At 32.1% G+C, this 15,581-nt stretch overlaps 1 protein-coding gene across 1 annotated transcript in view; it reads right to left on the bottom strand.

The window, feature by feature from the left end:
* LOC134249017 (titin-like) overlaps positions 1-15,221 on the bottom strand; it is a 50,734-nt gene extending 35,513 nt beyond the window's left edge. Inside the window, exons 1-4 of the mRNA XM_062731390.1 lie at positions 14,897-15,221; positions 14,467-14,751; positions 7,492-7,803; positions 2,602-2,910 (exon numbers count right to left, since the gene is read on the bottom strand). Coding sequence (XP_062587374.1) covers positions 2,602-2,910; positions 7,492-7,803; positions 14,467-14,751; positions 14,897-15,221 — 1,231 coding nt within the window. The remainder of the gene's footprint in view (positions 1-2,601; positions 2,911-7,491; positions 7,804-14,466; positions 14,752-14,896) is intronic.
* Positions 15,222-15,581: the final 360 nt, after the last annotated feature.

The following is a 15,581-nucleotide window of genomic DNA, read 5'->3' as shown; positions in this document are numbered from 1 at the left end:
GCTATAACTATATAATAAATGAATGTGCATGCGTTTATTTGAGGACAAATTTGAATCCCAAAAGCTAATTCCAGCATGCCTCTGGCCTTATAAGATAATCTATACATCATTTTGTTTTAATTCTCTCAGAGACTAATCAAATGTAATGTACATAAAGTTTCAGTTTCTTATTAGAAATTCAAATTCAAAAAAAAAAAAAAAAAAAATTACAAGTTAATATCACAGCTATTTCTTTTCCCAACTAATCCATTCATGCATATTGTGTTTAAAATTTAATTTAGTTTTTTATTCATGTCTATTTTAAATGCAAAAATTAGATAAAAAGTTAAGCTGTAAATTGTTAATTTTTTGTTGATTTCATATTTATTGCCAAAGAAGATCTTAATATATTTCTTAAGAGATTAAAAGTGCTTATCAATTCAAATAAAACCATCTTTTATGAAAGCAGTAGCAGTGAAATGCACTTCACGAGAACTAAAAAAGGAGGAACATTTGAAAAGAAATTTATTATATAGAAGAATTACTGCTGCAATTTAAAATGACTTGAACTTGCAAAATAAACCTTGAGTCATAACTTGTAATCTAAGAGATCTCCTAAAGCTTTTGCATCAAGACCTTTACATGTTAGGTCCAATGTATACACTAAACAAAATTGCTAACGCACCACCAGATGAAAGTAATATTTTACTTAAGTTTTCAAAACTTGTTTAAGTTGTATTTGATATATTATTATGTTACAAAATCAAAAAAATAAAGCATTTAAATGTCTTAATTGATAAATATCTACAATGTTAAATGAAGCGTGACCATTTCATAGAAAACGTGAAAATCGTGTCCATACTAATTTGGAGGGATAAATTTCCAATTTTTTCTTTGCTTTTTGGTTCTTTATGTTTGTACTAATTAGAAAATCAGAAATGAAATTAAACCGTATGCGGCATTTGATCCCAGGAGAGCGTGATAAAACAAACATTATGGTGTTTGCAGGGGGTTCCTTTGGAAAGACATGTAAAAATTAAAACAATGAAAACAATATTTATTCTTCTAGTGAGAAATTGTTGCAGATATATTAGTAGACATAAAAATGTTCACTCTAGATAGCCAAGCCATTAAGTAAACACCACACCACAATTTCAATGTCGTTCCACAAAATTGGTGCAACCAGAAGTTGAGTGGACTGGGTATGAACCCCAAGGCACTGGATGACAAGCAGGCGATATAACAGTCAATCGCTGCATATTATTTTATTTTTTTAACTGGGAGACTGTTTCTGGTGTAACCTCAAGGACCATCACCAGTAATTAGCAATGCATATATCTGGGCCAAAAAAAAGGTACGCAAAGCATGTCGGGAAATTGGTTTTGGGCAAGAAGGTCGTTTGTGGGTTTGTTCTGACCCAAAGACATTTGCCAATCCCATTGAATTGGAAAATATGTATACTAATACCGATTAGGCAAATGTTCAATTCACATAGATGAATTTTAAGTGGTGCATTAGCAATTTTGTCTAGTGTATACCACATGCATGCAGTCTCTCCAACAAGTCAAAAGAGTGACAGATAAGTCAATTTATCTCCATATTATTTAACCTTGTTTGCTTATATTTTCCTAACATATACTGTACAGGGGGAAAATAACTCGCGGTGTTAATATTCGCTATATTCACGGTGTTAACAAATCCGTGAATTCAAGAAACAGTGAATAAATTTTCAATAATCTCCATGTTTTATTTGGAAAATTGAGAATAGACTACGATAGATTTATATAGGTGTACGTGCAGTCCATGGTCATTTCAGTAATTGCGAGTAGTACTGTCATTCAATTAATTTCTATTATCATGCTTTACTTTAATTCAAATCGGCAGATAATAATTTGTGTTTGTTCAAAAGCTGTTTTAATAGCCATCGCTACATGTTTCATCAATCAAAACACGTGGGCCATGGGTTTTGATTACCCGTGCGTAACTAATGTTACCACATGTATTTGTTACCTGCATTCTCATGCATATTAGTTCATGTAGTTTTTATTGACATTTTGGTTTTAAAAAATCATTCAAATAAATATTGAACTTACTGAGGAAGGAAGTGTGGAAGGATATTATTTCGTAGAACTACATAAAAAGTTTTATTTCCGTCCAGTAGTTTTTCGCCGCATTGTATTGAAGATCTCGGGTGCACATGTACTCATCGTAATATAGCATATAGGAAAGTCATTTAACGTTTAGGGACTATCAATAACTGCACTAGTGTTAATTAATTATTTATAAAATCTAACAATTTTATAATAACTTACCCTGTTATTCGTGAAATAAAGACATAACGCTGATTAATGTCGTTTACATGTAGCTATGGTATGGATTAAATGAAGACAAGGGAAGTTACTTTTATTACATACCAAATTCCGCGAATTCAAGAAACCGCGATCGTGTCAGATGAGAAAAAAACGTGAAAATTACAACCCGTGAAATTAATCCCCTATACAGTAGCAAATTATTCATGTTAAATTGTATGCATGCAGTTATCTGCATTTTAAAATATAGTGTCTCATGCAAGTTAATCAGTATTGTTACTTCTGTGAGTAAAATTATCAGATTTGAACCAACCTCCTGTAACATTCAATGTAACTGCATTACTAGTGTGAGATCCCACAGAATTAGTTACCACCAGTGTGTAATTAGCCTGGTCAGTAAACTTCACATCATTAATAGTTAGGGAAACACTGAAGTTTCCCTCTGAAATGTTTCCTGTTATATTGTACTTGTCAGTGGACGTTATATTTTCTGGCATGTCATTGACAGACTTCTGCCACACGTATCCTGTTGCTGGGGGATCAGAGGCAACATGTGCTGTGATTGTTGCTGACTGTCCATAGACAGTTGGGGTGAGTGGGAAGATGTTTATTATTGGTTTGGCTGAAAGGATTTTTTTCAGTTATTACATTCAAATTATCTGTTTAATATTTTTTTTACAATTTTTTTTATGAAGAACACGCTGAATTTCGTTAAAAAGAATTATCACAAACCTGGATCAAACAAAATTAAAATTAAGCATGAAAATCATGATCAATAAAACAATTTGTAACTACGGTACTTGTACAACTGCTTGTACGAAGGTTGTTCGAAAAGTTCGTGGACAACTACCATATCTTTTTTATTTGAAGTCATGTGTTATCCAATTTTGGTAGAAATATTTTAACAATAAATCCTAATGGTTTGATTAAATTTTTTCAAAATATTACGATTAATTAAAAATTTATCCAGATTTAAAAAAAGCAAAAATCAGGTCGCGGAGCAGGTCAAAATTTAATAAGTTACAGACAATACACTAAATAATGTCTGTAGTCATATTCTCTGTAAACTGGAGCAAAAATGAAAAACAACCTAGAAATTCAAATGAAGAATTTTTACATCGGTTTGTATTCAAAATTATGGCTTTATAATTTGCTTTGTTTAAAAGAAATCAACTTGAGAAGATAGGTAGTCCTCATTGAAAACCACAAAAAATGCTGGATGTTAACGGAGCAGCAGATAACGATGCAATTTTGTGCTTTACACTGGAAAAATCCTGAATAAACTCTTAGAATGTTGGAGGAATCAAAGAAATATGTCACAAGCGAGTTGTGCATGTGTGTTCAAATAGTACGGGCAATATTTGAGTGACAGAGGCTCTGTATCGGATGAGGATAATCTGTAAAGAAATGGTTTAACTGTAAAAATCTGACCAAAAATTCTAAAAAGTTGGAACGTCAAAGAAAGACATAGGCGCTTCAGACTGCTTATCCTGTGAAAGCAGAGTTAAGTAATAAAAGAAATTAAAACCTTAACAAAATAAATTATCCAACGAGAGCAATTCTCAAAAAATAAATGTAAAGTATCAGAAAAAGGATTCAATGAGTGTGCATTGGATTATACTGTGTGAAATGTATAGGGATAGTATTTTTTAAAAATTCTTGACGCTGTGTTTTGATGTTACATTGCCATTTAGTGTGCTCCGCAGGTACAAAACGTTGATTTTTTAAGGTCAAGATCTAGTAAATGGAAGGTGCCTACAGATTTTTTAAATTTAAGAAATTAATTCCTTTAATGATGCTTTATAACATTAGCTTGGTCAAAATATGTGTTTCGGGGCATAATTTTACGAAAAACATTAAGATGAAAACCCAACTGTCATTTTCAATGAAAAATTAAGAAAACCAGTATTTAAAATGGGAGTTGTTTCCAAATCAGACAAAGAAAATGTATCCAGATTGCCTACAGTTTTTCAGAAAACGGTTATTTGTATGTTCTTAGTGTCTACTTTTAAATAATGTTAAATTTAATATAGGTACCGGTGTCATATAATATATTGAACCCCGCGATATTTTGAACCCGGGTTACTTTTCATGTGATTTCAAATTGAATTCCATGAAAATACTTTATTTTCTACATAATTCTATTAGAGCCATAAAGTACGGGAAAAGGAAAGTTAAAAGTGATTATGATGTCGTAATGGATTTAGCACCGAAAAGTTGTTCTAATTAAGTCATTCACTAGATCTTGACCTTAACGTAGGGCGCGGGTTTGCCGACATCATTAAAACTGGGTACGCAAATTTATATGATTTGGGCGACTTTCTTGTGCACATCTGATTATGACGTCACGACGAGAAATGGGAAAAATCAAGTACAAACGTAGATAATTATCTACCTATAACTTTTGTTTGAAATTTGCAGTTTTGTGTAACAGTATTCATAGAATATGCTCACGTTATAACAAAATGAATTCCTATTTTGATTCGAATGACCAACACTGAAAGTATTAGAAAGCGTTTCATTGTGTGTTATCAATCGCATCTTCTCGGGTCTATTCTGAGAGCACATGCACTTGTTTTGGAAATAATTTTTAACCCTTAGTATAATTATAACACAGGATATCTAACTCTGAATTAAACTCAGTACCCCGTCCTCATAAACGCACTTATTTACACTATCAGAGAAAATGCAATAACAAACTGTTAATTATCATTGTCTTCTACGATAATATTATATACACAACCATACATGGCATGCATGTATTTGTTTTCTTTTATCTCCGTAAACAGCGTAGAAGCTCTGCTCGCTGATTGAAAGTCAAACTCAATATTATGAAACGGTATGTGTTACTCTCGGAAAAAGAGCAAAATTAAAAAATGATTGGGTTTAGAACTTCCAATCCATATTTTCAAAATTGCATTGAATAAATAAAAATTGATAAAGTCTTATTTTCCATAAAAACACTATGAAGTTTTTCCCATGAAATTTTAGATACAGGTTTTAGCCAATCAAATTCAGGATCAAATTCTTTGCCCTATTCAAATTAAAAGTTCATAATAATCAATAAAAAGTCATATAACAAACATCACAAATGCACCGATACATTAAACGTTTAACCTTTATTTTAAAAAAACTTTTGAAAAAATATATATACAGGTTGGTCACAAATTAAAAACTGCTAAGATACTTATACTATGAAACATAAAACTAATGCATTTTTTGAGCGGCATTTACCTCTTTTAAATAACCACAGGCACACAGGTAATGACACCCTCCCTCCTTTCCACTTTATTCTTGCTAAAGCCGGAGATGAGTAAAATATTTATTTTTTATTTTTTTTTATTTTAACTCCACCCTATATGCGGTTGATTTAATCGATCTATCAGAGGCAGCACATAAAAAATCATATGGAAATCTTAAAAAGAAGAAGAATGTGTTTCAAATTTATTGATGTCTGCATATTCCATGATTTCCAACACTTTAGATAGTGATCAAGTTAAAGTGAGGCTGACGACGAGAATAACAAAATGCAAGCCATCTCTCTGTATGTATCAATCGAAAACGAAATACATGTATTTAAAAACAGTGTACATGGGCGTCGAAAGCAAATTGAAAGGGGGGGGCTAATCAAAAGTGTGTGGGGGGGGGGGGGGGGGGGGGGGGGGCTAAACCAACAAAATAAGGTAAATCCCAATTGTCTATGTCTAGTTTAGCAAAAAAAAAAAATAGTGGGGGGATCTAAGCTATATATAACATGCAATACGAATCAAAAATACGAAATAAAATAAAAACATTTTCAATATATACACTGAATGCATAATACATGTACTTATACCCAGGATGATATTTGGCGGACATTCAAGCATACGAAATAATTGTGGAGTTTAGTGCCTTGCTGAATTTTCTAAAGAAAAAAAATATACAAAACATAAAAATATATTTCCGGGGGGGGGGGTTAGTCCTTGACTTCTAGATTATCTTCATACCTACGATTTTTCAGAAAAACTTATCACATATCTGCGATTTCAAAGAGGAGGGAGGGTCTACCTTTTCCACAAGGGAATGCAAGGTCACTTTTATTTTAAAAATCCGTCAAGAATCCGTGCATGAAGAAAAAAAACAAAAAGAAAAGAAACGGTAAGAAATCAACACGTAAAGAAAAAAGAAAGAAACTAAAGGACTGATTGTTGGTTTACGCCTTCTACGAGAATTTTCACTAATATTAGATGCAAAGAGTCACTAATATTAGATGCAAAGAGAAAAACAATTGTTTTATTGGTTTGCTGAATTATTATGATGTTGGTACTTTGAAAGCAGATAGACGTGAATTTCCTTATTTTAAAAATCAGTATAATTTGTTTATTTGTTTTTGCGCAGTATACCAGATCGGTATTCACGACGTCAAGCATGACGTCGCGATATTTTATGACGTCGTTCTTAAAAATGCTACATTTTTCAATGTAACAGCAATTATCTACAATTAAATTACAAGAAAATAAACCTGAAGACATATCAATTTTTTCACTTAGATTTATTTCAAATCAATTTTAGTTTTAAATACCAAAGGATAAACAAATTCGTCTGCACAATTTAAAAGTTATTGAAATTTTTTAAATAAAAACCTTGCCTGAAAACAAGCAAAAAACGACGTTTTTCCTATACAATTCAACAGAATAATGTCGAAAATGCTGTTACAACAATGACATCTTTGGAATTTAATTAAACAAAAAAGATGCAGATGAATTTTATGAAATTTTCAGAGAATAAAAATCATAGGTAGAGAAATCATATATGTATTTTTCGTAGTATGTTTTCGGACACTTTTAAAAGCCCTGCAAACCCGCGACCTACGTTAAAATGTAAATTGATTTCTGTTAAATCAAATGGGATGAAACTTCACACACCAACAAAACAAATAGTTTTACATAAAATATTGTGCTTATTCAAAATTTCTAGTGAGTAATATAACGAAGATTGACATTGTCCACGATTTTTTCAAACAACCCTCGTATTTTGCAAGGCATTCTTTATAAGACAAATTGACACAAGACATACACTAAAAATTTTTAAATCTGTGGATCCTGTAAGATTAAATAATACTTTTCAAAGGAGCCAGTTTGAAGAAGTTTAAATGAACTACTATTTAACTTCATCAAGATACCGTAGTACAAACTGAATATTATTATATATAATAGTAACTTACCTCCTGTTACTTCCAGTTTGAATGGGTCACTGTTGGTAGATCCCACTCCATTACTGACCACCATCCTATACGATGTCCCATCACTAAATTTTACATAGTTGATCACTAGTTTAGGACTTGGTCCAGTAATGCTACTCCCTGTATATTTACCATCTGGTGAACCAATGTCAATATTGTCATAGTTATTTGTCCCTTGTTTCTGCCATGTGATGTTCACCGATGGCAGCACTGACGTGTAGGAGCCACTGAATGTTGCCGTGGAATTATGAACAACAGATAGGGTACCTGTGACCTTGAGATCAGAGGGAGGAGCTAGAAAGGGAAGTGCATCTTTATTGAAATGTATAAATACATAAGATATCTTTATTCCACAATACTTATAGATTTCTCTTCCTGTTAATAAGTATAATTTGTAAGAAAGATGGATGATGATTTCTTCACAATATTAGTGTTACAAATCAATTCTTCACAAAACAAGGCATATTAAAAATAAAATTGAATCAACAAACTTTGAAACAGAATAATTATTGCAAAAAATTAGTTGCATTTTTTCCAAAAAAGAAATATACCACAATAAAGAAAGAAGCTGGTAGTTATGGTAATTCTAAAAATTCAAAAATATATATTGATTTCATAAATTTCATCAGAGCAAATAATTTGTGTACAAACATGAATTTCACAGCTTTTAACTAATCAACTGCATTACATGTATGTATATATTCAAAATTCATATATTCGTTTTCATGATATTTGCAATTACTTAAAAAAGTAATCAACACTCAATAATTCATATGGCAATGAGTTTTACATGTAAGAAGCACTGCATTATAATGTTTTTAACTCTAAAGAAGTCAATTTATAATTGAGCAATCTTAGAATCTATGTCATATTTTTGCAATTATGATTCAAGTCAATTTAGACTTTAACAAAGAGGATTTCAAAAATGAATGAAAACATCAATGAAGATTTCTTCTTTTCAAAATATGTATACACCTTTAAGTCTATGGAGTATCAGTCAATAGAAATTATTGATTCACAGAAATAATTGAATTTTAACTACAACTTTTTGACATCTTATAAACAGGTCGGAGAGAATACTCGAAATCGGGTATTATCCGTGAAATAGAGTATAATACTCGATATTAGGGTATCGTTGAATCCGCGAAATCGGGTATAGGAGGTGTATTCACCTAATAAAACTTAAACAATGGGATGGCGCATGTTGCCGAGTTAACTTACATCTAGATACACTTGTTTTCTAAAGGTATCACTAGCCAAGTAAGAATGTGGGTGTCAAGATTAATGCGCTCGGGACAACAAATACCCGTGGAGCTCAGTACATTTCATGATCTGCACACAAAAAGGCGTTCGATTTGCTTTATATTTTTCCTTATGTTGAAAGTATATGCATCTTCCTAATGTTCATTTCCAACACAACAGAATTGTAAAGTATCAGAATTCGGGAGTTTATAATAATTCCACATCAACACGACAAACATGAACAATTTGTAAATAAATCAAATTATACGGAAACACATTTCACACACCATATATGATGCCATGTATAAACAAGGGGTTGTCTATCGTATCTAATTATGCGTCATTAATTACTTTCACATTCATCTTGTGCATAAAATCAAATTTATTTATGAATGTATAAATAATGTAATGATAAAAATGTCTAAAATTTCGGCTATAAAAACCCTCTTTCTCTTTTTTGAAAATCTCATCTTTTTTATTTATCATTCAAACATATTTGCAGAATATGTCTTCAACATTTTAGCAGAGACAGTGATAGTTTCAGGAATACAGCTTATGAGAGAACATAACTTTTGATCGTTTAATTTCGCTAAGTCATAAATATTTCACCATTTCTTGGCGACTTCAAAAAAAAAGGGGGGGGGGTTAAAGGCTTCTTGACCACCTCTGACAAAACAACCTCGACTGTGTTCTACATGTGCCCAAGAGACCTCTCTTTGAATGTCGCGGTCGGTTAAACTCGGTCATATATTTTAATCGTAGGGAAGATTTATTCATCAAATAAAAATCATATACATTGTAGGTAAACAAAAAGCAACCTGTTATTTTCTAACACAATGTAAGACTACAAGTAACTAGAATTCATGTTTATTTTTTAAACACATTTTTTCATTATAGATAGTATTAGGAAAAGTTATTGGCATGAGTAATACGTATCATAGATAAAATAACTAAAAGAAAACAGTGACATATTGTCTAGAAGCAATCAGTGCGTTGTATTAGCATATTATAATGAGGTATAAGATAGCGATATCATTTAATTTCTATAAAATACTTGATTCTGATTGGATAAAAAATTCTTTTGATAACTGCATCAATAAAATCTAGAGTTCGGTTGCACTAAGCAGCCGGAACTATTTGACAGTCGGCACATGTATATTCCCCGCTTCCAGGTTACTTTTTGAAGGAATAATTAAATACCTTTGCTTTAATAAATATTTTCCTGAATTTCGGAACCTGTCCGTTAGGTTCCTGACTTACTTTCTACTTTCGTTTCATTTTGAATTATCCCCCTTTGCTAAACAAATTAAAATCGTCTGCATGACGACAATACAGTTACGGGAAAGAAGGGAAGAAATCGTTTAATCGACATACTTTTCATAAATGTTTGACTTTGAGATATCTGGTATGAAACAATAGAACTCTGAAAAATGTTTTATTATGCTAACAAAGCGGGGAAAACCGAAAAACTGTTAAATCGTGGGAAACGAGTGATCGAGAAAAACGACACTGCATGAATTGAGGATGGAATTCTTTAATCTTGAACTATCGGCAGCAGACTCTTTCAGGTATTACAGCATTGACAGGTTATGATACGTATTTATATATTCGGTTTGAAATTCAAATGAAAAGATGCGCAAATGAAATCCAAAATTTCTGTGACGTAGAACTGTTAGGGTATTTGATTTTGAGTAGCTTCCCTTTACATTTACGAACTTAGATAACTTACCGGGGAAAATATACCCAGAGGGGATAACACAACAGGTATTTTTTGTGTTAAAGAACTGTAAATTATTTTGGAGACTGTTGGTAATCACACGACAATATTTGATAACGTTTTTCGTTAGCATGGTTAGAGCCATTTTGAATTTTCAGCAACGTTAACGTTATGGTGATGTATTCGTGCGCACTGTTTTTGATACATAAATTTAATAGAAAATTGAAAGAAACTTTCATTTTATTAATTTAAAATCATAATTAAATGATAAGAAATGAATGTAATAATTTTTTCTTTGATCGATGTATCAAAGAAAAATTTGGACGGAAAACTTTTTCATCAATGCGCTACGCGCATTGATGAAGTTTTCCGTCCAAATTTTTCTTTGATACATCGATCAAAGAAAAAATTATTACATTCATTTCTTAAATAAAAAAAATATAGAAGGTAAAGAGGTAAAATTTACCCTGTCTATCAAATAGTATAATAAAGAAAGGAAGTGGCTACGATATTTATGAAATTTTAATGTCCGGTGAGGAATTATATTCCCAAAAAGTAAGACAAGAGTTTCCAAGGCAATTGAACACTCCATTATTTCAGTTTGTTCATTAACATGTTCATAAACGTAAAAACTATAAGAAATGTGAAAACTTGACTATGTAATTCATATTTCATTATGACTGTACCTCGATCTATATTGAAAAATTTAATGTATCTTAACTTCAAGAAAAGATGTACACATTTGACTTTTATTTATACCCCCCCCCCCAAAAAAATTTAAAAAACAAGAAAATCCTGTTCATATGACTTCTCGCTCTCACTTTTCACACAAATGCATAAAATAAAGTTAACATAGTATATTTTATATCGATTAAAATGCAACCAAAAAATTTACGGTGTCCTTGAATAAAAATTCCATGCTAAATTGACATAGAAAAAAGATACTCACCTTCAATTAACTATTTTCAACCTGTTTTCCCGTGGGTATTTATTTCAACTTATTTTATTTTCTTCTTTATAATAACGTTTATGTTCTATTATTGGAGAGATATACAATTATGACTTGCTTATACTGTACTCTCTAACTGTTAGGAGTAATTTATATTTCACAAGAAAGGGACGCCATACATTTTTCAGTAAAAATACATAACACGGCGTTAGTCGTTTAATTTCTTTAAAATTTCACGTTTTGTGAATAGTGCACAAATTAGAAAATTAAGTGTATGGAAATTAAATGGGAAATAAAGACAAACGAAGTGTAGTTATTTGTTTTTAGAAATTATACTGAAAAATAATAACGCCATTGTGTCCTCTTTGTTACCCCAGCAGTGTTTGTCGTGTGATTTTAAACTTATTTGACAACCTTATGAATTAGGTTCAATAAAAATATATTCACAAGATACTGATGTACAAGTAACAGTTACTGGCATAATGCGCCGTTGCTTTATTCTTTAGTTTTTATAGTAAGTTGCACGGAATACCCGATTTCGCGGATTCAACGATACCCTAATATCGAGTATTATACGCGATTTCACGGATAATACCCAATTTCGAGTATTCTCTCCGACCTGATAAAAACTGAGAAATTAAAAGATATCAACTGCTGTTTCTGTCCAACAACAAAAGATCAGTCTCTCAATTAAGGTAGTCCAATCCTCAGGTTTATAAAATTAGCAGTTAAGTAATCAAAAATACTCATAAAAGTATCTCTGAATCCACAAAGTTATGTAATTTTATCCACAGTTTTTCTTTAAAGTTCAAGATCAAAGTTAATCATATTGTATAGGGAAAACTGTCAAATCTCCAATATTTTTGCAGAGAAAGCGAATTGGAATATCAGCAATGCATTTTCTAATTGCAAATTTATCAACAATTGTAATATATTTTAGGCTAAAAAACGATAGGTATCCAGGCATTCAGAGAAATTGTCATGATTCTTATACTTATTTGGTATTTGTTGTCTTCTATTTCCGTCATGTATTCTATAATACATAGTGTAAAAGGCTTTAGCTATCATTGCAAGACACTATATTTCACTTCTCATTTCATGTAATGCTAAAAAGCATTGGTATGTAAGGCTGGATTCAAGAAAATCTTATTTCTCTGAAACTGTTTTCACATAAAGACTTAGAGGGAGGATTACCTGTTCTAAAGTGGATCACCTCCCAGCGTAACCCTGAAGGAGGTTTTGCATCAACACAGGTAATGTTTAAGATTTCGATGTATATATCGTTCACAATTCTCAAACAGGATTTAGCATAAAAAGTTGCTATTTTGTATACAGTCAGGGGCATAACTCAAACAAGTTATTAAAAAAATAACTTAAATAAGTTATTTTACACACACGATTTTATTTTTAAAAATAACTTAAATAAGTTATATTATATCCTACTTGGACATTGATTTCTGGGAAATTTTGTGTTTCCTGCCAATATGCATTGCATTTTGGGATTCCATTATGTAATACTAGATGGAGTTCACCGACTCCAATGGAGAATTGGTGAGGAGGTGGAGACAAACAGCATTTACACCTTATTTTGTGGTTTTATCCACATGGTTTATATGTCCAATTTTTATCATTAAATAAAAAAAATTCCCCACTTTTCCCAAGACTTTGGACACTTTTTCTGCATTGAGCAAGGTTTAAATTTAGTCAAACATTTGTTTTTGTCTTGGTGCACGAGCAAAATCCTTTGGTGCACGGGGTGTGAAGTTAGGGAGGAATGACACAAAATAACTTAAACAAGTTATTATTTTATTGAGGCTATTTTGGAAAAATAACGTGTTTGAGTTACTAAGGCTAGGAGAAAGTAGGTCATAGCAAAGAGAAGTAACTCATTGAGACAAAAAAATAACTCATTTGAGTTATTTTTGAAAATAACTTATTTAAGTTATGCCCCTGACCGTTTAATTTTTTCTCCTTTTATAGGGTACAAATGTCAACTTTTACAAGACCTTTTCTAAGATTTCCAAAGGCCTTGAATCTTAAAAAGATGAATAAAATGAAAATTGTTGCAAGAAAAAAAATCATTTTCAAGCTTCATTTTGATGCATTTCAAATTAATTGTTAGTTTTTGGAGTTATCCTTCCTGGCTGAGGATCGAATATCCTTAAGCAATGAATCATTATTTTTTGAAAGATATTGTCTTATAACTGCAATGGTGTGTGCAAACACATTAAGTAACACGCATTATTTCCTATCTAGCTTGTAACACGAGCTTTGATTGGTTACAAAGTCGGGTGTAAATATCCGTGCACCCGACTTGAGCCGGGTGTAAATAAAACGTGATGTCACAATGCATACATTGTAGTACGTAGTTATCTAATCGATAAATTGAGACACACTCTGATGTTTACAAAGCATTTTTATAGGTACAAAGGAAATAAATTCGTTATCCAGGTCCAATCAAGGGTGTACGGGGATTTACCCCGGGTTGTATTCCACACACCCTTCGGCCTACGGCCTCAGGGTGTATGGAATAAAACCCGGGGTAAATCCCTGTACAACCTTGATTGAACCTGGATAACTAATATTAGCGCATTATCAAAATTTGTTTCCACACACCATTGCTGCAGTTATGAGACTATATATTTAAAAAAATAATGATTCATTGCTTATCGTTACATTTTTAACTTTCTACCTTAACTGTAAATGTGATTTCTATTTAAAAACCAATGTATTATCCTTCGTGTAAGCTAGTTAATGGATCAGCCAACGTAACAGCTCCTGGTCAATTTGAGCGTAATTTTGGGATTTTCGCTTGTAACGTTGCAATTTCTTGGTGTTCAACGATTATGACACATCAAACTAAAATGTATGCTTTAACCTCTTGGCACCCTGTCTGTGTTATGGTGTTTTGAATGCACTAGATTTCCATTCACTCTAAATGCAAAAAACTTATGTAATGTAAATATAGTAAAATGGAATTAAAATACACCCACTGATTAATGTCAGCCAAGTCTAAATGCTACATAGTGTTAAATCTATAGTAACTTACCCAGAGTCACATTATTGTCACTTGTAGTGGATCCTGCAGGATTAGTGGCCACACAAAGATAAACTCCTGCGTCACTGCTGTCTACTGAATTGATGGTCAGAGCTGGAATGGTTACATTTCCTCCAGAGTATTTACCATCTGAGTTAGTTATGTTTATCTCAGTTTCATTTATTGTCCACTTTATAGCTGTGATGCCTGGAGAATCAGTTGTGACAGTAGCAGTACATCCAATGGTTACACTCCCATCAGATTGGGTAGGCCCTGATACAAAGACACTGGGTGGACCTGTAGAGCATTTTTTTAAAATAACATTTCAAAAGTTACAAGCAAATCTAGACCTTTTTTTAAATTATTAAAATGTAAATATCATTTTCATACAGTGTTAAATTTAATGCACATTTATACAGGGTCTGATTTCATAATGTATCACCTCCAGCCACGTCCACTGACACTGGGTTACTGGAATCAGTCCTCCCTAGACTGTTGGTAACCTGAACCTGATAACTGACTTCATCACTATAATTGAGGTTGTTGATGGTAAGTACTACTGTACCAGACCCCAGGTCACCTGTCTGTGTGTACTTTGTAGAGTTTACGGTTATGTTTGAGAGACTTTCACCAGACCCCACCTTCTGCCAAGCTACTGCAGTCAGACTTGCTCCAGTTATAATTGTTGCCGTGAAATTTATGGATGATCCATATGTAACACTGCTGTCTGGTCCTGTTAGTGACACTGTGATGGGACCTTTAAACATGAATCAATATGAATCATTGTAATTAATACAAATTGAACTTGTTTCATTGTATTAATTCATTTATGAACTTATCTATCGGCAGATGGTAGGAAATGACTTGCTAATAGTAGCACAGACAGGGGACAGGGGGTGATGCATGTAATCATTATTCATTGACAAGATAAATATTGCAATGTTTGAAATAATAAAATATGTGAGCATCATTTGAAGAGACCAACTTAAAACAAAATCGTTACCAAAAATTGAAAACGCCAAGTAAAAGTCAAACCAATACAGTTAAAAAATCACATCTCAGAAATAAGAAGTGTGGTTCTGGTTTTACTATTCATTAGTGACATAGTGCGAGTATTGGTCTACTTT

Source organism: Saccostrea cucullata, unplaced genomic scaffold (genome assembly GCF_032062105.1).
Source record: "Saccostrea cucullata isolate Sc308-1 unplaced genomic scaffold, CSIRO_AGI_Scuc_v1 ctg1779, whole genome shotgun sequence".
In the NCBI taxonomy this organism is placed as follows: Eukaryota; Metazoa; Mollusca; class Bivalvia; order Ostreida; family Ostreidae; genus Saccostrea; species Saccostrea cuccullata.
The sequence above is the reverse complement of the archived record's forward strand: the minus strand, read 5'-3'. Positions and strand labels throughout refer to the sequence as shown.